Source organism: Fukomys damarensis, unplaced genomic scaffold (genome assembly GCF_012274545.1).
Source record: "Fukomys damarensis isolate Sample0158 unplaced genomic scaffold, DMR_v1.0_HiC HiC_scaffold_17, whole genome shotgun sequence".
NCBI lineage: Eukaryota > Metazoa > Chordata > Mammalia > Rodentia > Bathyergidae > Fukomys > Fukomys damarensis.
In genome coordinates, this window is record NW_022900929.1 from 23,390,256 (window position 1) to 23,415,420 (window position 25,165).

Sequence of the window (25,165 nt, forward strand, 5' to 3'; positions counted from 1 at the left end):
TATCAGAAAAAATGTTTATGCTAGGGAGAGAATGAAAAGAGGTTGGAAGATAGGGTATGAGAGGTATAACTGATGGAATGATAATGTTCCTGAAGAGAGAGGCAGGAGACAGATGCCCACCACATGTGGTAGGGGACCCTCGCACTGGTGGAGAGATCCTCCTCCATCATAATGGGCAGGAAAGGGTAAAGATGGACACACATGTGAACAGATGACAAAGAAGAGCCAGGCAATTGGAGAAGTTCGTGCCTGGGGTCTTTGAGGAAGTGACACAATTCTTAGAAGAGTAGGAGAGGTTGAAGCAGTCATGCTGGACAATGGGGAGGTGAGCTGGCTGCTAGAGTCACCAAGCCACTCCAAGGCCTTCTTGGGGCTGAAGGCTATGACTATGTAGGGCTGTCTATCCATGTCCTGCATCCAGATAGGTTTTCCCTCGGAGTGCTCCATATCCTGGACTGGGAATAGCCATGGGAAGCCACTATTTAGGAGGTGGTCCCAGAGGGGAGCATAGTAGTCTCCCCTTATATCGTGAAAGTGTTCTAGGACACCACCCCTCCAGTAGATGCCTCAAACTTCAGAGAGCAGTGAACCCTATACATGCTATGATTGTTCTGTACCGCACACAGGTGTTGGTAATTTTAAATGTCAATTTGACTACACTGAGGGAGGCCTAGATGGTTGGTGCAGCATTACTTCTGGGTGAGTCTGGGAGGGACGGAGGGAGAAAGGGAGGGGAGAGGAAAGGAAGGAGAGAGGGAGGGAGGGAGAAGCTGAACACCACTGCTCTCCAGGCCCAGCCCTTCCACTACAAGCCATAGCTGAGCCTAAGACCACAAAGTGGTTTGTATCCTGCTGCAGCACTGCAAGGTATACATATCCCCCTAAGACGCAGCTCCTGGAGTTTAGTGCTCAGGATGCAATGTCTTTTTTAGGGCTTAGGAGTTCAGTACAGCTGAGGTCCAGCAGAGCCAAGCACTGGGGACAGAAGGAGTAGTGGCCAGCACAGTGCCATGGAAGTCCCCGGACTCCTATTAGTGATAGGAGGAGATATGAGGGTGGGCTTGCAGGAGGGGACTCTGGTTGATGATTCTAATGTAGCAATGGAGGCTAACTCAGTAGCCCAGCACTAAAAGTTGAGGTCCTTCAGCCTTAGGGCTGTGGAGTCTTAAGTCACAGGGAGTTCGTGGGTCCTTTTTATGTAGGCTCTTTTTATAAGCTATTCAGAGCAGGGGTGGGAGGGAGAAGTAGAGAGAGAAAAGTTCCCTTTGAATTCCCATTCCTTTCAAAGTCAGCAATTTAATGAGTCATGCATTCTAAATCCTTGCTTTGTCTACACATTTTCATTTCAAAATACTAAAAAACACTTTGTTTGGAACATGGGTTATTTTTAGCTCACATATCAATAGTGAATATCCATTTCTCCCCATAAGAGAAAAGCTTTCTCTGGACTAGCCTGCAGCAGCACCATCACAGAAAGGTTGTTTACTTAGCTGGACTTTGTTGAAGCTACCTGGGCATTGCTCTCTTCCCTGGAGACTATCTTCTTGGTGGCCTAGCGTCCCTGCCGACTATCCATAGTAAACTCCAGATCTGGTCCAAAGAGCCCCAGGTCCCATATGTGGACAAAAACGGAAGAACATTCTTTCAGTTCCCCAGGCCCAGGATCCAACACCTAGACAGTCTAGACACAAGTCAGCTCTTTGTTGCTTTGCACACTTGGATGACAGGGAGGAAAAGGATGGAGGCCCCCATCTGGAATGGTCTCCTCAAGATACATGGAGAGAAAACCTGACCACATCTCAGCAAAGACAGAACAGACATTCTGGGGAGTTCTGCAATTCTTTAGGCTGAAAGGTAGGAGGAGACTGAGCTAGGAGGATGGAGGTTGGGGGCATGGGTCCCACTCTCAGTTTCCTGCCCTCTATAGGAGCCCTCACTCCACATTGGTGCCCTGGCCAGCTTTATCTGCCCTGCTTCTTTTTGTTCCACCAGAGATGGTTCACCAGCTTGGGGTTACATGGTGCCATCTTGTAAAAGACTCCAATTTATAGGTTTAATAGAAAAGAACTTACCAGCCCTGAACAGATAGCCAACTGCCCTCTAGAATGGAATATAAAGCAATAGCTCCAGGAGTTGGAGTGAAGGGGACCAAGTTCGATGCTCAGCCTTGAAGAGTATCTGCAGTTAAAATGAGGGTACTATTACGGCTTGTATCTTTATGTCCCTCCAAAGCCTCATGCACACTTAAATTGGGATTTTCAGAGGTGGCTGGATCTAGGGTGTGTGACAATGGGATTAAGGATGTGATGCTGGAATTAATAGTGTGATGCTAGGATTGAGGGTTCCCCACCCACCCTGGGTGTGAGTGATACCTGCCCCAAGGCTGGGTAGCCTGGATAGACTAAAAGGAACAGAAAGAAGGCTGCTGTGGTCACTTGCTGCTTGCTACTTTGCAGCTTTGCTACCTTCTTCCTGCCATGAATTGTTTCTCATCTGCCATGCTCTGCCTTGGAGCCAGACGATTATGAGCTGAAACCTCTACAACCTGTGAGGTAAATCATTATTTCCCCCTCTAATTTTGAGTGTTGGGTATTTTGTCTCAGCAGCAAGAAAAAAGTAACTAAGACAGATACTGATCGGAAAAGAATGGGTTCCTGTAAATTGAGATGGAGATATCTGGGAGGAATCTGACAAGGTTGGGAACATTGAATCCTAAATTGTGATGAAATTATTTTGCCAGAGGAAGAGGTTTTCCAACTCTTAGTGGCAGGTAATACATCAGTTGAGACTGGCTACCAAATGGGCAGCTGCTCAACAGTGGTCATTTTTCACATGAACAGAAAATCCAGGGAGATGTAGCTTTCTGGGGTTTTCCACATTCTTTTAGACTACTCAGGTATGCTCCATGCATCCCTGGAGACCAGTTGCACTGCTGGCCTGGATTCTGTAAGACACCCTCCTCCCATCCCCACTGAAGTCTTTAACATGTTTCTATTTTCACTTTCATGAGCTGAACTGGACTTCTGCCATGTGGAACCAAAATGGTACCAAGAGGTGGGAAAGTGCTCTGGAGAAGGAAACAGGACATGTTGAAGAGACTCATCTCTCTTTATCTCCTGTCTACCCTTCCCACAGCATGCATGACCGTCAGGCCACTGTAACTGGTCAGCAGTGACAGCCGTGGAGAAGCCCTGGTGCTCTGCAGGCTAACTGCAACACAAGGCTGTGCCACATCTGAAGGAGGCTCAAACAGATAGCTGAAGGACGGGAGGCAAGGAATGGTGAGAAACTTTGCTGCTGAGAATGCAAGAATCTGATGGGCTGTCATGGTTTAATTCTAGAATGTCCCCCAAAAGGCTCAGTATGTTCGCAGGCTGAGATTTTGGAAGGTATCATGGGTGGATTAATCCACTGAAGAGTTTAGAGCTGAACATCCTGTGGGGAACTGGAGTCTAGACAGAGGAGGCAGGACCCCAGGGGCATGACCTGGATGGGTGCATCTCCCTCCCCAGCTCCTCCCTTCTCTCTGCTTCCTGGCCACCATGACGTGAGCAGTTTTCCTCCATCAGACCCTTCCACCCTGCCCTTCCTGCCTTGAAGCAGGAACCATACACTGAATCCTCTAAAAACCATAAACCAAAATAAACCTCTGGTTTTTAAGGCTGCAGGTGTTGGGAATTGTGTCTCAGTGACGGGAACATGACTATGACATGAGCTATGTTTGCTGTCCCCTCCACGTCCAAGTTCTTGGTGCTGAAACACTGACCACAGAACTTCCTCCCACCGCCCCCACTTCATTTGTTTTCTCTTTGACTGTCACTTTCTACCTGCTGCACAAAGAAATCTTTGAGGAATATGTGATCATGCCCCTCAAGAAAGGCATAATCAAAAATGTGCTAAGTGTGTGTGGTGTGGTGCAGGAGTACATGATGGAAACAAGCCAGGAGGCCTAGAGACCTTCAGTCCTGGGATTCAGGAAGTTAATGCTCACCACCAAAGGAGTAGCTGGTGTCTTCAGAGAAGCTGACTTATTGGGCCATGGCTGCCCCTCAGAGAGATGTTAAATTAATTTGCCTAATTTATGGCCAAAGAATTTCTAATGGGAAAAATGGGCAGATGTTTTCAGTGTGGGAGTATCTTTCTGATCCCACCAAAGACTTCTTTATCTGTTTTCTATGCAATATCTTCTTACTGATGAAGACACTGTCCTTTTGTCCTTTTCCTCTCTGCTATCAGCCACATTGCCTTTGCCACTGCCCCCATAGGACATGAGGAAATGTTTCTCTGCCCAGTCCTTCTCCTCCCCTCAGCATGCCCCCTCACCCAGCTGAAGTGGCCAGCGTGCTTTCATTTATCCCAGGATGGGGAAAGGCCAACCAAACCTTCACTCTTGGATTAGACATACCTCCCACTGGGGCTCCTTCCCTGGCCTGGGACAGGGGACCCTCTCCTAGGATGTCCCCTGACCCCTGGCCAATTTTTTCAAGTGGTATCAAATTCCAAGCCCACCCTTGTTTTCTTCACTTCCAGATTCATGTTGCCCTCTTCCAGAACTTTCCTCAGAGTTCTTGAGAAAGGCTCTCCCTGCAGGTCAGACCAAAGGCCTGTTCAGTTTCACTCTTGATTTCCCAAACAAGTTGTCCTAAAGAAGATTCTGGAGAAATTCTTATAGCATCCTGCACTTGAGTCCTGTAGTCCAGCCACCCACTCTTTGGGGGGGGTGCTGAAATTTAGAAGCTGTGGTCACCAGAAATATTTCCACTTCCTTTTTTTTTCCTTCCATACACCTAGCCCTAGACTCACTGACCCCACTATAAACACCATCAGCTGGTGACAGGGCAGGAGGTCCCATTGCAAACAGTCTTAGGGAGATGATTCCAGAACATGCCCATCTATGAGAATCACCACAGACCAATTTTTTTTATGCCAGCATCACACTGGACCAACATTTCCTCTTATCCCAACCCCATCTCTACTTGAAATTCCTCTTGAGTTTTTACAGCCATGGACGTCTCCATGGGGGAAAAGAGAGAGAGACAGCAAAATCAACAACCCAGAGAAGCCCGTGGCATGGTAAGCTTAAACCCCTCACACTGAGCCAACCTCTTCCCTTTACATGGAGAAGCAGGGTAGCCCAGGGGTTGACAGTAAAAGTTACAAACTCGGAGACTTGAGCAGGAATCCCGAGTTTGCTTCTGGGTGGTATGGGACAAATGCTCGATGTCTGTCTTACTTCTCTCCTGAGAAATTGGGGACGACAACATATTCACGGTGTTATGATGAGAATGATCCATGAAATGATCCACGAAAAGGTCCTGTTTCCATCCTGCTGCATGTTGTGCTCCGTCAATGACACCCATCCTTGTCTCTGACAAGCAGCCCTCTCCCGAGCATTTGGATGCTCATAGTCAGTTTGCAAACACAATCCCTTTACCCGCACATTCACGGCTAATCCGTCAGCTCCCCCGTGTGACAAAATCTCTGTGCTCATCCTCTGGGACTCCCTTCTCTGTGTCATTTCCACACATCCTCCTCTCTGCCCTGGACACCGAGTGACAAAGGTTCCCAGATCCCGCACCACCCCCTACCTGAGGGCTGCAAAACAACCTAGGTCCTGGGGTTTGGGGGGAGACTTGCCAGGTGGGAAAGTCGGGGGCCTGGCTTCTCGGCGGCGGCTCCTCTCCCCCTTCAGGGGCTCCTCCGTTCCCCTTTTTCTCATGGTCAGGCTTCCCCTCTCCAGGTTGCTCAGGCAGCCGCATCAGGGGTCCAGGGCAATGTTCTTGGAGAGATCTGGGAGCTCATCAAAGGAACGTCCGCGAACATTCAGCCTCTGCAAGGAGGAACAGAAACTTACTCGAAACAGCGCTGGGTGATTATTTACTCAAAGCCAGTTCCTAAATAATTCACACTGCCTGTCCACATCTACACGGGACAGTGGGAGAGACTCCACCCTGGCAGGAAAAACATAATTAGAGCTGTGACAGATGTTTAGTTATTAATAAGGCCTCAATGTCACCGGAGGGTGTCGCACAGCAGAGCAACACTGTGCCTTTGGAACCAACTTAATCTTCACAGGTACTTTTCCACTCACTGCCCCTCGGGCTTTGCTGGAGTCGAAGCAATACGGAGAGAGCTACAGCAGCTGCCAACTTGAAGAAAGCGCAGCACACTGCACCAGCAGAATTTGTTTCTTGCCATTGACATCAAGAGAGCCGCAGATGCAGAGCTGGAAATAGCTGCGGATGGGGAAGACTGTCGCCAAGGCCCCTGAGCCTGTGACACACTCATCACCCCAGGGCAAACCCAAGAAGCAACAGATGCTGAGCGGATGTGGGGAAACAGAAACCCTTCTCCACTGTCGGTGGGAGTGTAAACTAGTAGAACCGCTGTGGAAATCAGTGTGGAGAGTTCTCAAAAACCTAAAACTAGAAATTCCATTTGACCCAACTATACCTCTTCTGGGTACCTTCTAGAAAGAGTTACCCATGTTTATAGCAGCACAATCCTTAACAGCTAAATTTTGGAAGCAGCCTCATCCCTACCAACAGATGAATGGATAAAGAAATGTGGTGTCTACACACAAGGAAATATTACTCTGCCATGAAGAAGGTGCATGTGAGTCATCTGTAGGAAAATGGATGACCTTCAGGTCATAATACCACGTGAAAAAAAAAACAGACATGGGTTAAATATGTAACAGTTTCTCTTATGGAAGGAGCCCAAGATTAAATAATTTAAAGAGCAAGGTAAAAGCTAGATGATAGGAAACAGGGATGTAGACTTTTAAGACATGAGAAGGGGGATCCAGGGATGGGGGGAAATGGGAGACAGGGGAGAAGGGGTAGTAAAAAGGATAAGGATGTAATGTATTTATTATGCATCGCAAACACATACTAACAAAAATGTAATCAAACCCAGGGCAATGTCATCCCCGCTTCCTCAAGCAACACAAGGGACATCCCAGGACAGCATCCCATCCCCAGCTCCCATTCAGACCCCACTCGTGGAACCTCTGCATCCACATGATGTCACTGTGTGGTGATCTCTGCTCCCTCCCTGATGTCTGGTGTCTAGTTGTCTCTCATGACTCAGCCCAGCTGTCACCTTGTCTGAAATACCACCCTTGACTGGCCTCTCCTTTGAATGGAACAAGGCATCTCTCGTGTGCCTGCTCATGCTGCTGTCTGTCCCCAGTCTGTCCCCTCCCTCCCAATACTGCACTGAGAAAAACTCTACATGGAGGGTAATTCAGATGCCCACTGTTGGATGCCCATTTTTGGATCGGGTCTTTATATTTGGGGGGACTGATTGTTTTGAGTTCTTTATATATCCTTGATAATAGTCCTTTGTCTGAGGTACAGCTGGTAAATTTTTTTTCCCACATTGTAGATTGTCTCTTAGTTCTGCTAATGGTTTCTTTTGAAGTACAGAAGCTTTTTAGTAAGATGAGAAGGGATGTAGACTTTTAAGACATGAGAAGGGGGATCCAGGGATGGGGGGAAATGGGAGACAGGGGAGAAGGGGTAGTAAAAAGGATAAGGATGTAATGTATTTATTATGCATCGCAAACACATACTAACAAAAATGTAATCAAACCCAGGGCAATGTCATCCCCGCTTCCTCAAGCAACACAAGGGACATCCCAGGACAGCATCCCATCCCCAGCTCCCATTCAGACCCCACTCGTGGAACCTCTGCATCCACATGATGTCACTGTGTGGTGATCTCTGCTCCCTCCCTGATGTCTGGTGTCTAGTTGTCTCTCATGACTCAGCCCAGCTGTCACCTTGTCTGAAATACCACCCTTGACTGGCCTCTCCTTTGAATGGAACAAGGCATCTCTCGTGTGCCTGCTCATGCTGCTGTCTGTCCCCAGTCTGTCCCCTCCCTCCCAATACTGCACTGAGAAAAACTCTACATGGAGGGTAATTCAGATGCCCACTGTGGCACTTAAGCCCAAGTGCTCAATAAATATTGAACTTAATATTATTATATTGAAATCAATATTAATTCTCTTGGGTTCTATACTGAAGTTAAAAATAATAATGATGATGATAAAAGAAAGAATCCCTAGAGGTGCAAAGTTCAGAGAGTATAATGGAGAATGTAGATGAGACAAAAGGAGCCCAGGTTACCATGGACTGGGTCCTCATCTGAGCAAGCTGGGCCGTGGAAACCTCTGCACAGCACAGGGGACCATGGCCTCTCCCAGCCACAGGAAAGTGAGTTTCCACTTTCCACTGCCTGGAGCCCAGGGTTGCATCAGGGAAAGCATCCTCCTCCTACATTCCTTCCAGCCTCTGGATTCCAACAAGTATGTATGTCCATGCTGGGACCTAGTCCCTGTAGAAGCCAGCCACTAGGGGACGTAGGAAGCCTTGAAAGTGACCTTGGGAAGCTGAAGACTTGAAAAGCTGTGTATAGATGTTATGGCATTAACTTACTCTTGTAAACCTGTATATACAACACCCATGGATGTCAGCCCCATCCACATCCACTGAAACAGGTGCAGCCCAAAGTCCTGTGTGTAATATGAGTCCCTATTGGGATTCATGAAAGATAGCCATGTGCACCGGCTGAGTCCTGTGAAACTTCACCTTGACTAGAAAGCCCCAGGGCCCAGAGGGTCTGGGGAAGCTACTGTGGTCTGACCTGTAAAGTCTCTGGTTCTCTAAGGAGAACCAACACTAGAGGAAGGTTGTATCCCTTGTGATTGGGTGGAACTTGAAAGGGCTGGGACCACAGGGTCACCCCATAGACAGAAAGCATCTCAAAGCCACAGCAGTGTCTTTCCAAACAATGTATGACTACACACACACACACACACACACACACATGCCAAGTGCTCCCCCCATGCCACACCCACACAGCTGCACGCTCTGTTCCCCATCCCATGCACCACGCTTCCCCACACGGTGACTCACACCCACACGCGGCACCCCACACACACTGCACACACGTGTGTGCTTCTGTCTCCTCTCATCATCTCATAAGTTAAACAGGAGGAACAAGTTTCCTGTGTCATTACAGTAGAAAAATTTTTTAAAAGTGACATTTTATTTTCAGATATGCTTTTAGTTGCCATGGCGATCTCAGCACCATGAAAGTTGTGAGCGGTGGCAAATGCAGATTTCCAAAGAGAGTAATGAGCTCCCTGGGTGACAGCCTCATCCTTTGCAGGTCCCTGGGAACAGTGGACACTGGGACAGGGCACCGATGCCCTCTGATCTGCCTCGCCAGCCCCGGAATCAACCAGGTGCTCTCTGCAAGGGCACCTGTGCTCCCGGCACAGGGCTCAGAATGCAATCCACTTAATTACTTGGAACTTGCTCCAAGGAATGTGGCCCTGGAGGTGACAGCTGCCCGGAGCAGTTCTCCTGCCACTCAGCTGGCCTCTGGCACCCTTCACCGAGACCAGAGTGACTGTGCCAGAAATACACAGAGCCAGGAAGCCAAAACTAGAGTCAGCTCCTCCATCCAGATGCTGTCCCAACCACGGCTGCCTGAAGCAGGAATGGGGGAGGCCAGGCCGCCCCTCCCAAGCTGGGACCCACCACTGTGGCCAACTCCGGGGAGCCCAATGTTGGTATCTGCATCAGAGGTGGCCCTGCACCTCCCCTGGTCAACTAGAACCTTTACAAGATAAGAGCCTCCTGGCCAGGTGTGCTGGTGCATGCCTGTCACCCCTGAACTCTGGAAGGCTGAGGCAAGCAGGTTACAAATTCAAGCCCAGCCTGGGCAACTTAGCAAGTTAGCGAGACTGTCTCAAAAGGGGTGGAGGTGGGAGGCTGAGGTTGCAGCTCAATGCAAAGTCCCTGGGTTTAATCCCCAGTGCTGAAACAAAACACAAGAAGCTCCTGAGTCCCCCACCGCCTTATGTACCTGGGGCCCACAGTAAATTCTTGTGCAGGAAGTGGCTCTCTGTCTCCAAATTAACTGGTTACCATCCTTCCTGCCGAGCCTCCAGAGGGCTGTTGATTTCCTGTGTCCTCCAAGTCCATGTGCCAAATGCCTCTCTTTGCAGCTCAGCAGTCAGCCAGGAGCTGGGTTCTGAGCCCACATCTTGGTGCAGAGCTGTGGGCTGATTCCAGGCACACAGTAGGGTCCTCCTCGGTCTTCTGTTCTAATAGGTGCCTCACCCACTTCTTTCACCACCTAAAACGTCTCTTGAGCCCTAGCCGGAGTTTTAGGGCAGAAGCCAGTGGGAGTCTACATACAGAACAGTGCTACCTGGGGTCTGCCCTCCATGCACCCCGTCATTTCACCAGCCCATGATATTCTGAGATCCGCTTACAGGCTGTGCTGTCTTGAGCAACTTACTCACCTTCTTTGTGCCTCAGTACGCATCTGTAGAAGGGGCCTGGGTTTTATCGCAGCCCCTGTGACGTGTGTGAGACGTGCCTGACACAGAGCAAGTGCTATGCGTGCCGGCCAGCACTGTTCCTCCCTTGGAAATCTAGTAGGTGCTGTCCAGCAGGCAGATGCCCCACATGGCTGTGGCCCCTCTGTGACCATCTAAAGTCCCCGTTACTGCGAGAGAGCTGAAATCCCATTTATGTTTGGCACTGGGACTGCACCGCTGAATGCGTAAATGATTCATCTGCGTGGGGCCGATGGCTCAGGTTAGTTTCTGGGAGGCCTGAGACACCGTTTTCCAACCGACCCTGGGAGACCAAGTTCAGACATCCTCCAAGAAATGTCTCCTCTGTTCTGACGACGCCAGGCTTCAAGTGAGTCTTCTGTGTCCTGTTGTCCTGTGCAGTCTTTATGACTGCTGAGGGGCACATTACAATTTAAGTTTTTCTTTTTATTATTAGTGCCTGTTAATTTTACAAAATATTGAGTATATTACCCAGATTTCATTTTTGGTCCTGGGGATCGAACTCAGGACCTTGTGCTTATGAGGCAGGCGGTGGAACCACTGAGCTAAATCCCCAGTCCATATCCAGGTATTTTAATCATAGCTATTATCTCACTAGCCTTCCCTCTACCCTCCTTCCCTCTTATTCTTTTTCTCTTCTCTGGAAGAGAAGAAGAGTCTCCCTTCTACTTTCATGTCATCTTCTTCAAATTCTGTGCATTGGGAGAACATGCAATATTTATGTTTCCGAGTCTGGCTTATTTTGTTCATTGTGATGGTCTCCAGATCCACCCATTTTCCTGAAGATGACAAATCTTCAGTCTTCTTCGTGGCTGAATAATACTTCACTGTGCAACTATAGCACACAGTCTTCATTCACCTGTCCATGGCCACTGAGGCTGGTTCCATATCTTGACTATCGTGAATTGCACCATAGCAAACATGGGTATGCAGATGTCCCTTAGCAGTTCTGGCTTTAATCCCTTCAGGTGTAGCCAGATCAAACGGGAGCTCCGTTTTTAGTTGCTTGAGGAACTTCCATGGGGAAGCTACACTGTAACCATCATTGGATCCTCCAATGATGTCTGACAAAGGCTTTGCCTGTGGGTCTTTCCTCTAGAACTCCCCACCGATGTGCTATTCCATTCAACCCACAGGAAAACTCATTTTTTTTATTACAATGGAATATAATTCTGTTTCAAAGCTGCCTTTTGGACAAGATGCCTCAGGGCGTGGGCTACACTGAGGGATGATTAGTGGACTTGCAGAGAGCACGGAGTAGACAGCATGAGCCCCTGCCAGCCCCAAAGCCACGTGCCACCTGCCCTGGCATGCATGAGCCCTGGGGCTGCTGTGTGTACAAGAGAGCTGTGGAAGAAGGGGCCGCTCTGCTCCCCACGTCCCTGTGCTGCCTGCCTCTGCAGGGGTGATGACTCACTGTCACTTGACATATTTTATTACTAAGCCTCAAGTATGTCTTCAAGAGCATAAATAAAATGGCTTTGAAAACCACCAAAACTGCTGCTCTAGTACACCAGAAGGGCCCACTGAGGTCCTAAAACTGCAAAGCACATGCAAAGGCCCCAGGCACAATGCAAACCTGAGACTTTGTTCTCTCCCTATCTCTGTTCAAGACCAATTAGATTCCACACAAAACTAAAACCTCTATCAAGGCAGAGCCAGTTCTAAGCCCAACTCTGGGAACTGGAACTACATCCTCCAAAGCACCTGGGTGCAACTCTTCTGTGAGGGCCACTTCTCAAAGGCACTAATGCCCCTCCACATCCTGGCTCAGCTTTGCATAAATAAAACATTCCAACATCCCTGGCTCCACAAAATGCAAATCAAAAACAGTAAGTGGCCTCAAGCAATTAAAGTTGAAAACTACAATAAAACAAGAAACGGTGGCTATTTCCTTACCCTAAATATACACATCTCCATGTTGACTCGAAAGTCAGCTTGGTCTCATACTTTTGAGGAGACGCTAGAGACTTTAGGGCTAAGAGCAGAAGAAAAAAAGAGAGAGAGAGCGATGTCCTTTATCTCTGCTATCAACACTGCATTACAGGCATTAACCAACACGATGGCTCAGCAATCAGAGGCATAAGATGAGAAGGAAGAAACAAAACTATGACCTTTAAGATGGCATGATTATACATTTGGAAACCCCTAAGCAATCCATGCAAAACCTACCATGAGTGACCACAGATTAATAAAGCAGTGTGACATAAGAGTAACGTGCAAGACTTCATGGAAACAATCCTGAGCTAAAATAAATAATAAATGAGGAGAATCTGTAACAGCAAAAATAAATCAGAATTTACAAATTTAGAAGATCATATCAAAAGGAAAAAGTAAAGGAAGTCCTAAAAATAGAAAATACATGAAACCAGGAAAACACAATTATTTTAGTAGACAGCTTATCTACAGAGAGAAGAATTTTTAAAGTTACTTTAAAATATAATATTTTGATGGTCCTTTCCAAGTGAGACATATCCTCAGGATACAGAGATATCATAAATAAGAAATTCATGGAATGTCATTAGGAACCAAGATTTTCTACGTTAGAGAAAAGAGCTGTCAATACAAAATTTTAAGGTTGAATAAAACCCCTAAAACATAGTTGGAATAAAAATATCAGTCTGAACTCACAATTTATTTTTCTATTTTACAAAATATATATGTGCCAGTTCTGTTACTGAAAATGCTTCAAAGTGTTAGCTGGGATGGTGGTGCAGGCCTGTAATACCAGCACTCTGGGTGGCTGAGGCAGGAGGATTGCAAGTTTGAGGCCATCTTGGACAGTTTAGTGACTCAGCAAGACCTTGTCTCAAAATAAAAATAGAAAAGGGACCTGGGGGCATAGCTCATTGTGAAGGCCTTAGGTTCAATCCAGAGAGAGAGAGAGAGAGACAGAGAGGGGGGAGAGGAGAAAACAGAGGAAGAAGAGAAAGAGGAGGAAGGGGGGAGCCAGGAAGAAGGGGAAGAAGAGGAAAAGGGGAAGTAGAAATGGAAGGGGAAGGGGAAAAAGGAAAAGAGGAGCCAAAACTCAGCAGCAGTGTGCACCACTGGAAAGCAAACTGTGGTCTCTAAAACCCATTTCCATCTACAAATAATCAGATCCAGAGGTGCAAACACAGAACATCAGCCCAGAACGTCTCAGACCTGACAGCTAGAAAGCTCCGAAATGTCACAGGAACCAGCTTGAAGATGCATCCACGACCAAACAGGGCACAAGCCACTCTGAAAACAGATACAAATGTCACTGCCAAGACATTAATGATTCTTTTCAGAAGTGATGGGTGAAGGCAAAGACTCAACAGCCACCCTGTCTTCTTATGGAAGCTGCACTGCAGGAGGTAACCAGACAACTTCCCCAATCATGTCAATGAAGCAAAGTTCTTCCAAGAAAACTAAGAAATCACAGAAACGGTGGCAGGAGATCGTCAGCATCTTGCTGTCCCTCTGGACAACAGTGCAGGCACCAATTAGGAAACACCGTGACATGCCTGCTGTCGGGCGAGGCTCCAAGTATGAGGGGTTCAGGACATCTGCAAGGGCAGTGACTAGTCCGTCATTGCTAGTAACGGTAACCACACTGAAGAGGAGCTATGTCATCAGCCTGCCTTCAAAGGACAAGGGCATTAAAAGACCAGAGTCCTGCACAGGGGACTTCCACTGCCCCACCTCAGTCCTCCAAGACCCCAGGGAGGGTCACCCCAGCTCCAGGTCATGGAAGAGCAGCCCAGGTGTCTCCTTCCTGAGGCCAGCAGCTCAGCAGGACATGGTGCTTGGTACCTCTACCAGCCCCGGGTACTCTGCTGAAATGAATGCCTATTCTTTGCCAGACATGTTGCTTCTTTTAAAAATATTTTTAATTATTAGTAGGTGTTTGTGATATATAAATATTACATTCTCCTACCATGTCTCTTTTGTTCTTTAAATTGTTTACATCTGGAGTTCCTCATATAAAAGAAACCATAGCGTATTAATCTTCTGTGTCTGATTTATTTCTAGGGGAATTCTCTGGATTTACTGACTTAATCCTCAGTGTGACCTAGGAGACAAGCAGAAATATTAATATTAGCTCTGTTTTAGAGATGAAGAAACTGAGGCACGGTGTCAGGGGCTGGTTAGGGGCAGAACAAGGACCTGGCAAGTCGCGTTCTGAAAGCCCTGCTCCCACAAGCTGTCACCTGAGCTCCTTTCCGGGGCCCACGAAGCTGCCATGGAGCCCACAGGTGTGCTGAGCACACAGGGCCACCAGAGCACCCTGGCAGTTCCCTTCCAGTTCCCCACAACCTCTGTGTCCACCCAGAGTCCCCTACTCCTGCCTTGACGTGAACGTGGTTGTCTGACACAACTCCTCCAATCATGTCAGGGTATTTGGGGCCTGGAGTAGGGGCGGGGGGCAACCACACTGTGGGCCCTGGTCCCCTAGGAGCTGTCCCTGAGGCACGTGGTCTACCACCTGGACTGAGGCCACACAGGAACTTGTCCCCAGGTGATGACAGGACCAAGATGGCTTCCAAATAGGGACTCAGACTACCAAGTCCCCAGTCAGGTCCCACCTATCATGTGCCCATCTGAAGCTCATCTGGGAAAACCCAACTGTACAACAGAACATTCTGCAAGCAAAATTCAGCCCAGGGCTTGGTCCAAACCCCTGCTCTCCAGACCCAGAAATCTCCAGAATCCATCAACCCAAAGTCAGAAATCCCGGTTTCCCCAGCCCTCCCTGGAGGTCCCTCTCCTACACTGTGGAGGCCACAGCCTGACTCTCCCACTAGGGCAGTGCTTGGGGTCACCCCGCTCCACCTGAGCATAGCTGGCCCTACTTCTGCAGCTCGCTGAGAATATCCTCGGAGGGGCATGCTGGCTGGGACCTCCCACCCACCTGGAGCAGATCTGTGGCCCTCTGCCATCCTGGGGTCATTCATGTGTGCCCTGCACACATACGGGGTGGCTGAGGCAGCTTTTGTACATGTGTTTACACACTCATACACATACACACACATTACACACTCGCTGTGTGGGGTCTGAATATTGCCACCAAAATTCATGCGGAAATGTACTCCCCCTGGAGGTGTTAGGAGGTGGGACTGGTGGCCCGTCACAGGTGAGCAGCTCCCAGGGACTGTGCCCTTGTGTTAGCTACACCACGCCCGGCTCAGAGAGGGCACAGGCTGTGGAGGGCCTGGCTTGCTTACAGAAGGAGCTCTCGGGCCAGCTTGGCCTGGTTCCCATAGGACACCACCTGGGAAAGCTGCAGAGACCCGAATGAGAGGAGGACCTAGCCACCCCTCCTGCCCACAGGAAGAGAACTTCCTCTCTGTGGGAGTCAGTCTGCGTGCTCAGGGAAAGCGACAGAAAGCAGACTCAGACGCTCACACTCATGTACACACCTGCACACACGACACACATGCACACTTATCTGCTACACACCCTCACATGTGATACACAAATACAATCACATTCAGGTACCTTCCACACACACTCCACACACACACACATGCCACACTGCTCAAAAACCACACACAAGTACAGATCACACACTCACACACATGCCAATACACTCCCACATACTCCCATATACACACTCAGGCTCGCAGTCACTTTTATACACTACCCACACCCAAATGTACACATGCTGAACACCACACACTCACACTCACCACACACACTCACACACATTCCCATACTCTCCCTTCCAGGATGTCTGTCTCTGCCGTCCCCAGGGCTTTCTGTGTTGCGTCTCCTATTAAAATTAAATCTCCTAAGAGCAATTAAGCTTTGACAGCTAGCAGTTTAATTATCAGTAAACCCTGGGTCTTCTCACCCCCGCTGGGTGGGGCAGGCGGGATGGGGCAGATCCACAGCTGGGGTCAGACCGAGCCAGCAGGAGGTAGGGGGCAACAGAAGGGCACGTGTGTCCCAGGACCTGACCACCCACCCTGTGGCCACTCCAGAGTGCGTCCTTCCCCAGGGCCTCAGTTCTGTGCTCACACTGGCGCCTGTGAGAGGGGCTGAGCAGGGCAGTCCCTGGGCAGATGAGACTCAGAGGGGCTAAGCGACTTCCAAGGGTCACATGGCTTCCCTTGAGGGCCAGAGGTCTCCCGGAGGCCACAGGAGCACCTGTGCCAGGTGGCAGAAAGGTCTCCCGAGCCTCCACCAGACCCTCACCCCAGGAGCGCTACTCAGAACTTGCAGAGATTGTGCAGCAGTGGGGACAGGAAGGGCCAGGCTCAGCTGCCAGAAGGATAAAGTAGGTGGGTGGAGGGAAGGCTGTGCAGAGTCCTCCAGCACCTGCGAGTTCCCTGGGACAGCTGGGAGGCAGAAGCCAGGGCCCAGGGGATGTGAGCTCTGTGTCCCTGGCCCTCTGTGATCGGGAAAATTGGTTTTCTCCACTTCTGTGACCTGCACTCACGGCTCCTAGCGCTGTTCTCTCCCCCTCCAACTGTACAAGCGGTGCAGAAAAATATGGTGAATGCTTAAATTGTAATAAATTTGCAAAAGTAAAAGACACATTGCTGTGAATCCCTCTCAAAATACTCCCCGTTGCTCCAAAGACACTCATCCCATCATCCTTGCCACGTCTGAAGCAGGTCTGAGTCCTCTTTCCTGAGTGTCTTTAGGAGGTGAGATCAAGAACACAGTGAATGCTGGGCCCACGAATTAGCTCAGTGGTGTCACCGCTGGCCTCCAGGACACAAGGTCCCAAGTTCAATCCCCGGCACCCCCAAAAAAAGAATACAGCGAATGCTGCTGCTGAGTGTCATCCAACGGAAAGGCAGGCTTGTAAAAAACATGACAGTGTGTCCTCATCCACCTTATTCACCAGATCCGGCACTTTGGGAGTTCTGGCTCTTCCCCAAAGTCAAAATGACCATGAAAGAGAAATGCTTTGAATCAATTCAGGACATCAAGGCAGCAAGGATGGAGCAACTAAAGACATTCATGCAAGAGGACTACAGAGTGCTTCAGAAAGTGGCCAAATAAAAGGACAATGTGTTGGACGCAAGGGGGAGAATTCTGAGGGATATCAGTGGCAATGTGTCTTTTACCGTAATGTATTTTTTAAAAACTGTTAAATATCCACCATACTCTTCGACCCCATGGGGTAATAATGAAACCCTCACCCCTACTGGATCAGGCAGTACTGTAGGTCGCTGATCCAACAGCAAAATGAGAGGGACAGAGGTCTTTATTTAGCCATGGGGCAGGGGTTTACAGAGGGAAGATGGCTCCTTGCAAGCCCTCACCATAACCTGACCATGCTCTCGGCCTGACCTTGGACTTCTGGCCTCCAGAGCTATAAGAAAAAAACGCCTGTTTTTTAAGTCCCCTAGCCCACAGTATTTTGTAATGGTAGCCTGTGCTGACTGCAAGGAATCTCCATCCTTCTCTCAGCTTGGGCCGTAGAGCCAAACTCAAGAAGTTAATAATGTAAAGTGAAATAAGCCACGCATAGGAAGTTAAATATTGCACGGTCTCTGATGTGATAAACCTAACCTACAAATAAATAAAGAGTTAAAGGAGAGATGGTAGGACACAGGGAGGCAGAGGGCTGGGAGATGGGGAAGGGTACGGGGAGGAGGGAGAATGTGGAGGGAGGCAAAGGATCAAAAGTGATCAAGATATGCTATACACATGTACCAGTCACTCATAATGAATGGGTCCAGCGTACACTGCGAACACATACTCATTTTTTAAAAACAAACAAAAATTAAATGGCTGGGGATGTAGCTCAGTGCAAAGGCCATGAGTTCAATGTATAGTACAGAAAAAATGCAACTGTAGATAAGCTGACTGTTTTGTCATTCTTATGGAACTAGCCCCAAAATAAAGTCCAGTCACTCAGAACGAATGGGTTCAGCGTACACTGCGAACACATACTCATTTTTTAAAAACAAACAAAAATTAAATGGCTGGGGATGTAGCTCAGTGCAAGGGCCATGAGTTCAATGATAGTACAGAAAAAATGCAACTGTAGATAAGCTGACTGTTTTGTCGTTCTTATGGAACTAGCCCCAAAATAAAGCGTAAGGCCAACAATGAGATAGCTACTGTTTAAAAAGACTCCAACAAAAGAACAAGGCACAACTCCAATGTCTAGAGAAACAGGCTGGTAACAGAGAGGCGACGCTGTCACACATCAAACCAGGGGGCGACTGGAGACTGTGGTGACCTGGTTCACTTTGTCCCCACAGGCAGCCAGGACTCCTCACCTGCTGACTGCAGCTGTGAGGAACCACCCCGCCGCTGCCAGGTGTGATGTGTGGAGAAGCTGAGAATCCAGGACAATCAATGGGCCGAGTTTTAAAACGCTGGTGATCCTCTGAAGTGTGAAGGCACTTTGCGAGAAAACAAAGAGAACAAACACACAACCAAAAAAGCCCCAACATGGACAACCCAGTGTGGGTGCATCCAGGCTCGTTCTGCGAGCCTCTCCAGGGACGGCGCTGGAAGCCTGGCAGTGATTGAGGTTTGCACCCGGAGAAGCACGGCTGTGGGACACAGAGGGTCCCCCTGGCCTCGTCCCGGTCAGCCCGACAGCAGGTGCCCCTCTGACCAGCAACCGCCCAGATCTCTACCTCTGAACCATTCCCTGGGGGCCAAGACTCCCCATCTAGGGACAGCACAGAAACAAATGGGCCCAGACTCTTTTTCCCTACCCACGGAGGGGCTGCATCCCTGAAGCTGACCACTAATGTTTGCAGCAGCCCTGTCACCCCAGCGTTATCACTTCCGGTCTCCATCTGCCATGCCAGCCCCCTGCCGAGGCCTGGGCTGGGCTGGCACTGAGCAGAGGCCAAGCGGCCACAGGGAGCCAAAGCCCAGGCTTGGTGCAGGGTGGGACTGCACAAGAGGCAGACTCAACCAAACAGCACTGCAGGGGTCCCACTTGCACACCACAGCGGGGCTCAGCACCCCACCATGGAGACTGCAAGGACCCTATCCATGGATGCACCAAAGGTAGAGGGCTTAGGATGCTACGTGCTCCCTCTTCCCATCCAAATGATACAAGAAATGATGGAAAAAATACGCTAAATGTTTACATTTTTAAAATCATACTACAGCAAAAGACATTGCCATTAATCCCTCTCAAAATATTCTGTCTCGGGCCAGGTATGGAGACTGCAAGGACCCTATCCATGGATGCACCAAAGGTAGAGGGCTTAGGATGCTACGTGCGTACGTCCTAACACCCGTGCTCCCTCTTCCCATCCAAATGATACAAGAAATGATGGAAAAAATACGGTAAATGTTTACATTTTTAAAATCATACTACAGTAAAAGACATTGCCATTAATCCCTCTCAAAATATTCTGTCTCGGGCCAGAGATTTAGCTCAGTGGTTCTGCCGCCTGCCTCACAAGCTCAAGGACCAGAGTTCGATCCCCCGTAGCAAAGAAAAAACCTCTGCCTCACTTGGATGCCCTTGTCCCATCACTCTTGCCACCTTCTGAAGCAGTTCTGGAGTCTTCTTTCATGAGTATCTTTACAAGGAACGATGAAAAATGCGATGAATGCTGCTTCGAAGGGCCACCCAGCAGAAAGGCCAGCCGGTAAAAACATAACACTGCATCCTCTTCCTTCTTATGCACCAGAGCTGAACTGTGCAACTTCCAGCTCTTCCCCAGTGTCAAAGCGACCATGAAAGGTAAATGTGTTGAACCAATTCAGACATCAAAACAGCTACAGCAGCGCAAGAAAGACACTCATGAAAGAGGACTTCCAGAACTGCCTCAGGAAGTGGCCAGAAGGATGGGATGAGTGTTTGAAGTGGGAAGGGGGGTTCTGATTAACGCCAGTGTGTCTTTGGCTGTCATTTATTTTGAACACTTAAACATTCACTGTATTTTCCAATCACACCAGGTAAAAGATCAAACGCCAACAACTAGTTTGTATAGATGAGCCTGAGATTGGGTGGGAGGAAGTAAATTAGGACCTAAACCAACAGTGACAAGGAAATCAATTAGGAGCCTGTGGTGGCTTCATGTCCCCACCCTCTCCTCAGGCCCAGGCTCTTACCGCCTGGCTTGGTTACCAGTTCCCCTTCCTGAGTGACTATTTAATCAGGCATTGTGTGTTTGAATGTATTCATTATGTTTTAATATGATTATGTTCAATCCAGTAGACTGAAACAGATTTGTCCAGATGTATAATTATTTCCGAAATGCTTATTATTCTTGGTGGCAGACTTGGCAGGGGCTTGGCGAGCGGAGAGGAGTCCATTAGCTCCCCGTGTTCATTAGTCGTGGTTGTCGGAAACGCATCAGAGGTTCTGGAGTGATCCTCGCTGGCCTCAGACGCGACCACAGTCACCCTGGGCTCTGAGGCCCAGGCAGGGGGACGCAGGGTCTCCAGTTCCAGCCAGGCTCCTCCTCCCTCTGCATGGCCGCCTCTCCCATTCCTCTTCAGGAAGGGGCTCCGTGTGGGAGTGACTGTGCCAGGATCTGAGGATGGCAGTGTCACGGCCACGCAGTCACCACTGCTTATACCCCTGGGCAGTAGTCTTCCGGGTTGAGGTTTTGCAGGGGGGCCTGGAAGGTTGGCAGGAAGTCTTGCTCTGCCTCCTCCTGGTAACGCGAGGCGGGCCACTTGCCCCTCTCCATCTCCTGGGGACACTGCCCCGGGCTGCTCAGATGGTCCTCCTCGAGCACACTGTGCGGCACTGGATCCGGAGTCTTGCAGTCTTCCCGCCTGCCCGGCTTCCCAGCATTCCCAGGGCGGGGTAGACAGACCAGTTACTCTCCAAAACCCTAGCCTTGAGCCCCAGGTTGTACGAAGACAGAACCAGAAAGATGTTCGGGGAAACAAGGCCAGGTGTGGCCACACGTGCACAACCAGACATGGTCCATCACCGCAGACATCCCCGCCTCTGACCCCGCGGGGAGAGCCAAACAACAGGTCCACCACCCCTACCCACTTGGGCAGGGAGCAGAAAGGGGTGGAGGGAAGGACCCAGAGTCCCCCAAGCACCTGGTCCCTGTGACAAAGGGATTCATTGCCTTTTTTAAAATCCCACAGTACGAGTCCAGCTTGGGCGATTTAGCGACTTGGCTAAAATAAAAGGGGTTGAGGATGTAAACTCAGGCACAGGTCTTGGGTGCAAATCCCAGCAAAAGCAAAGAAAACAACAAAACCCCAGCAAAGGCCTTGTGCTGGGAGCTCAGGAAAGCAACCTGCTGCTCCAGGCAGGCGATTCCACTGGCCAGTGTGGAGACCACGCAGGTTTCCTTCATGTCTGCTTCCTTCTGCTTTTGCTCCCGAAGGTGGAGGTTTCCTGAGCGGAGCTTCTCAAGCCACCAAGAACTCAGCCATTTAGTCACTAAAGAGGCCCTGAAAGCCACAGCAAGGGCTCCAGCTGCCTTTGGTCCCTGTCCTCAAGCGATGCCCCTTGCTGGGGGGATGAAGCCCACTGGCAAACCCACCCCTCCTCTGCCCCAGCAACTCCATCTGCCCCCTCCAGCCTCCATGCCAAGCTTTATGTGCTGGCCCAGTGACACACACTTTATATGCATTTATCATTTACATTCTCAATTCTTATTCCTAACCCTGCAGATTTTCACCTCATCCATTTCTCTCTCTCCCTTTTAGCTTTGACTTATCTCTTATTCTAACTCACACGATTTCATTTTATTTTTCCTTCATTTTATTTCAAATTAGAAGATTTCAGCTTAATTCATTGCACACATTGACTACACCAAATCTCTTTTTTTCCAGATGGGGTGATTATTAAGCATGTGCACTTTTTATTTTATTCCTTGGAAGGTGGGAGGATAGGGGTTGAACCCAAGACCTTCTCACTGAGCTGCACCCCCAGCTCTTTTCTTTCTTTTTTTTTTTTTTTATTTTGAGACGGGGCCTCCCTAAGTCGATACATTGCCCAGGCTGGTTTGGAATTTCTCCGGCCTCAGCCTCCCCGAGAGCTGGGATAACAGGTGTACACCACCCCCCATGGCTTCCCCCTGTCTATTTATTCCCTCCTTTTATTGAGTTCCAAATTTGAGCTTTCCTACTTTTTCCATCCTGTGCCAATGTACACCGAGCTCCCTTCCTTTCCCCTCTGAGACTCTTCCGCCAGGCTGCTCTCCAGGCTTCCTTCCCCCAATGGCAAGCGCAGCAGACCAGCGGCCTCTGCCACACATGGGTCTGTGGTGATCTATGAGGCCTCTACAGAAGAATGTTAGTCAGGCCAAGCAGTGCTTGCTGTCACCCCAGCACTGTGGGAGGCTGAGGCAAGAGGATCCCACATTCTAGCCCAGCCTCGGCAACTTAGTGCCTTAGCAAGACCCTGTCTCAAAATAAAAAATAAAAAGGACTGGAGACGTAGTCCTTGCAAAAGCCCTGGGATCAGTCCAAAAGAAAAAACAAAATTAAAATTTTAAACTTTCTAAAACTGAGGGCTAAAACTTTTAGTGCCTCCAACGGGTACTTTTAAATCATGAAGACAAATTTTGGAGAAATTAAACCCACCCAGCATTTCAGAACAATTTCACCTAGTGTCCAAATATGAGTATGGTGTAAAGCAAGATCACTTCTTTCTATTTTTCCTGCTCGCTACCTTCATAACTTGAGGGCTGTCCTAGGTGAATCAAAATGATGAGGATTCAGGCAGGTCTGACATTGGGCCATTTCTGTGGATTCTGCGCTGGGCTTGAGCCCCCACCCCGGGGCAGAATGAACCCTTGGGCCCCGGGTTTCACAGCTGGGTCTCATGTGCATGCAGGACACTGCAGGACCTCAGAGACGGGGAGCTCTCGGTTCACCCCATTAGACCTGCACGCCACTGCCACGCTCCTCCTCCCCAGCTTCTACCAGGGTTCAAGACCATGGAATCCCACAGGTCCATGGCTAATGCCACACTTTCTGAGGGGTACTGCTCACTGGTCCTGAGTCCAGCACAGCTCAGGCCAGCCACAACCTTCGTGGTTGTGAAATGTGGTAAAGAAAAATACCATGTGCGTTTAAGTAATTCCCCAGCTTACAAGGCACTTACTCTCATGTTCCTGCCACTTTCTGCAGCAGTTCTGGAGCCCTCTCCTCTTTTGTGAGGGTCTTTAGTTGCACTGTTGTGGCTGCCTCGGTGTCCTGAATAGATTCAAAAGGTTTCCTTTCCACGATCATTTCGACTTTGGGAAAGAGCCAGAAGTTACACGGTGCCAGATCTGGTGAATAAGGTGGATGAGGACACAGCACCGTGTTTTTAGGAGCCCGCCTTTCTGCTGGATGGTGCTCGGCAGAGGCATGTAATGTTTTTTATCACATCTCATAAAGACACTCCGGGAAGAGGAGTCCAGAACCGCTTCAGAAAGTGGCAAGAACAAGGGGATGAGTGTGTACAAAGCGGGGAGGGGTTGAGGGGGATTCACACAAGGTCCTGAATTTGATCCCCAGTACAAAAAAAAAAAGCAAGTGTATGACAAAGGGCTGGGGATGCTACTCAGTGCGAAGATCCTTGGCTTCGGCGCCCAGTACAAAATCTTTTTCTTAAAAAAACTACAAGATGTGGCAGTTGGTGGACACCACTGCAATTTGATACAGCTTGGGTCTGTCTCCTAAGGGTTCATGTGCTGGGAGCTTAGTCCTCAGCAGGGCAGTGTAGGAGGTCAGAGCACCTTTATGGGAATGGGGAGCTACTGGCAAGTCCTATGGTCATTTGCGGCAGGCCCTTAGATGGGTTCATGTAGTTCCCTGAGGACCCCTGTTAGCCCACCAGTCCATCTCCCTGGCTTCCTGTCTCTCGCATAGCCCCACCCTCTTGGACACACTTCCTTCTACCAAGATGCTACCTGCCCATGGGCCCTTCACTGGGGCTGAGCAGCATTATCACCGTGTCCTTGAACCTCCAAAGCTAGGAGCTAGCTTCGGCTGTTTCATTATAGCAATGGAGAACTGATGAATACAGACCCTTGGACAGTGCCTGAGGAAAATCTGCTCACTCAGAATTCAAAATGCCTCTACCTTCCTCAGGGAAATGCCCACCTGGTGGCTTTGGGGAAGAACTTCCAATAATCTTCCCAGGGAGCCACAGCTGATGGCAAGTTGCACCTCTGAGTGAAGGTTCTGGGTTGGGGTATGCTGGAAAATCAGGGGACTTCCTGTCCTTGCCTCCCAGACAATGAGAGTCCACTCACCCAGGGACGGCATGGGTGAGCCTCACTTGGCTCGAAGACCAAAGGGAGGGAAGGGCCAAGGTGACACGGCCCAGTGAGGTGGTGATGGTCCCCCTGCACACCTGAGAGCAGAACTTCCTGGGTGAGGGAGGCCCCACATGCATGGAGAAGGACAAGTGCAGGCCCAACTGGCTGCTGTGACCATGCAGGGTCCCGGGCATCTTTCTGTCACCATGGCCTTTGGTCTAGGGACAGTGACCAGTGACAGTCGGTGCTGCCCCCTGGTGTTGGCCGCCCATACAGACTGAACAGGAGGTGCCTGGCCCCCAGGGGTGCACGGTGATGGCCTCACCCCAGGCTCTGCCTGTCCCCCAGGTGACTGCAGTACCTGCGTTCTGGCTTCCTGCCCCATCTCTGCCTTTTCACTGCAGAGGCAGGGCGTCTTTCGTGAAAGCATTAATAGACCCCGCGGCCTTGGTGTATAAACTCCAGTTACGCCTTATCCCATGCAGAATAAAACACCGCTGCTGCCACGTGACCCAGCTGCCGCTGTCCCCATGCCAGCCTGGTCCCCACTGCCTGATCCCAGCCCTTCCAACAACCACGCTCCTTCCCGCCTCCACATCCCTGTACCTGAGGTCCCCCGAGATGCTTGTGCCCCCAGCCACACACAGAAGGCTCC

At 49.5% G+C, this 25,165-nt stretch overlaps 1 protein-coding gene across 2 annotated transcripts in view; it reads right to left on the minus strand.

Annotated features, from left to right (window-relative positions):
* The window catches only part of Caln1 (calneuron 1), a 531,563-nt gene that overhangs the window by 492,918 nt on the left and 13,480 nt on the right, over positions 1–25,165 (minus strand). Inside the window, exon 2 of one of the 2 annotated variants that reach the window (XM_010625017.2) lies at positions 5,638–5,830. In XM_010625017.2, coding sequence (XP_010623319.1) covers positions 5,638–5,759 — 122 coding nt within the window. In that variant the 5' untranslated portion in view covers positions 5,760–5,830. Of the gene's footprint in view, positions 1–5,588; positions 5,831–25,165 lie in introns of both variants that reach the window. The other variant, XM_033764903.1, reaches the window with a different exon arrangement.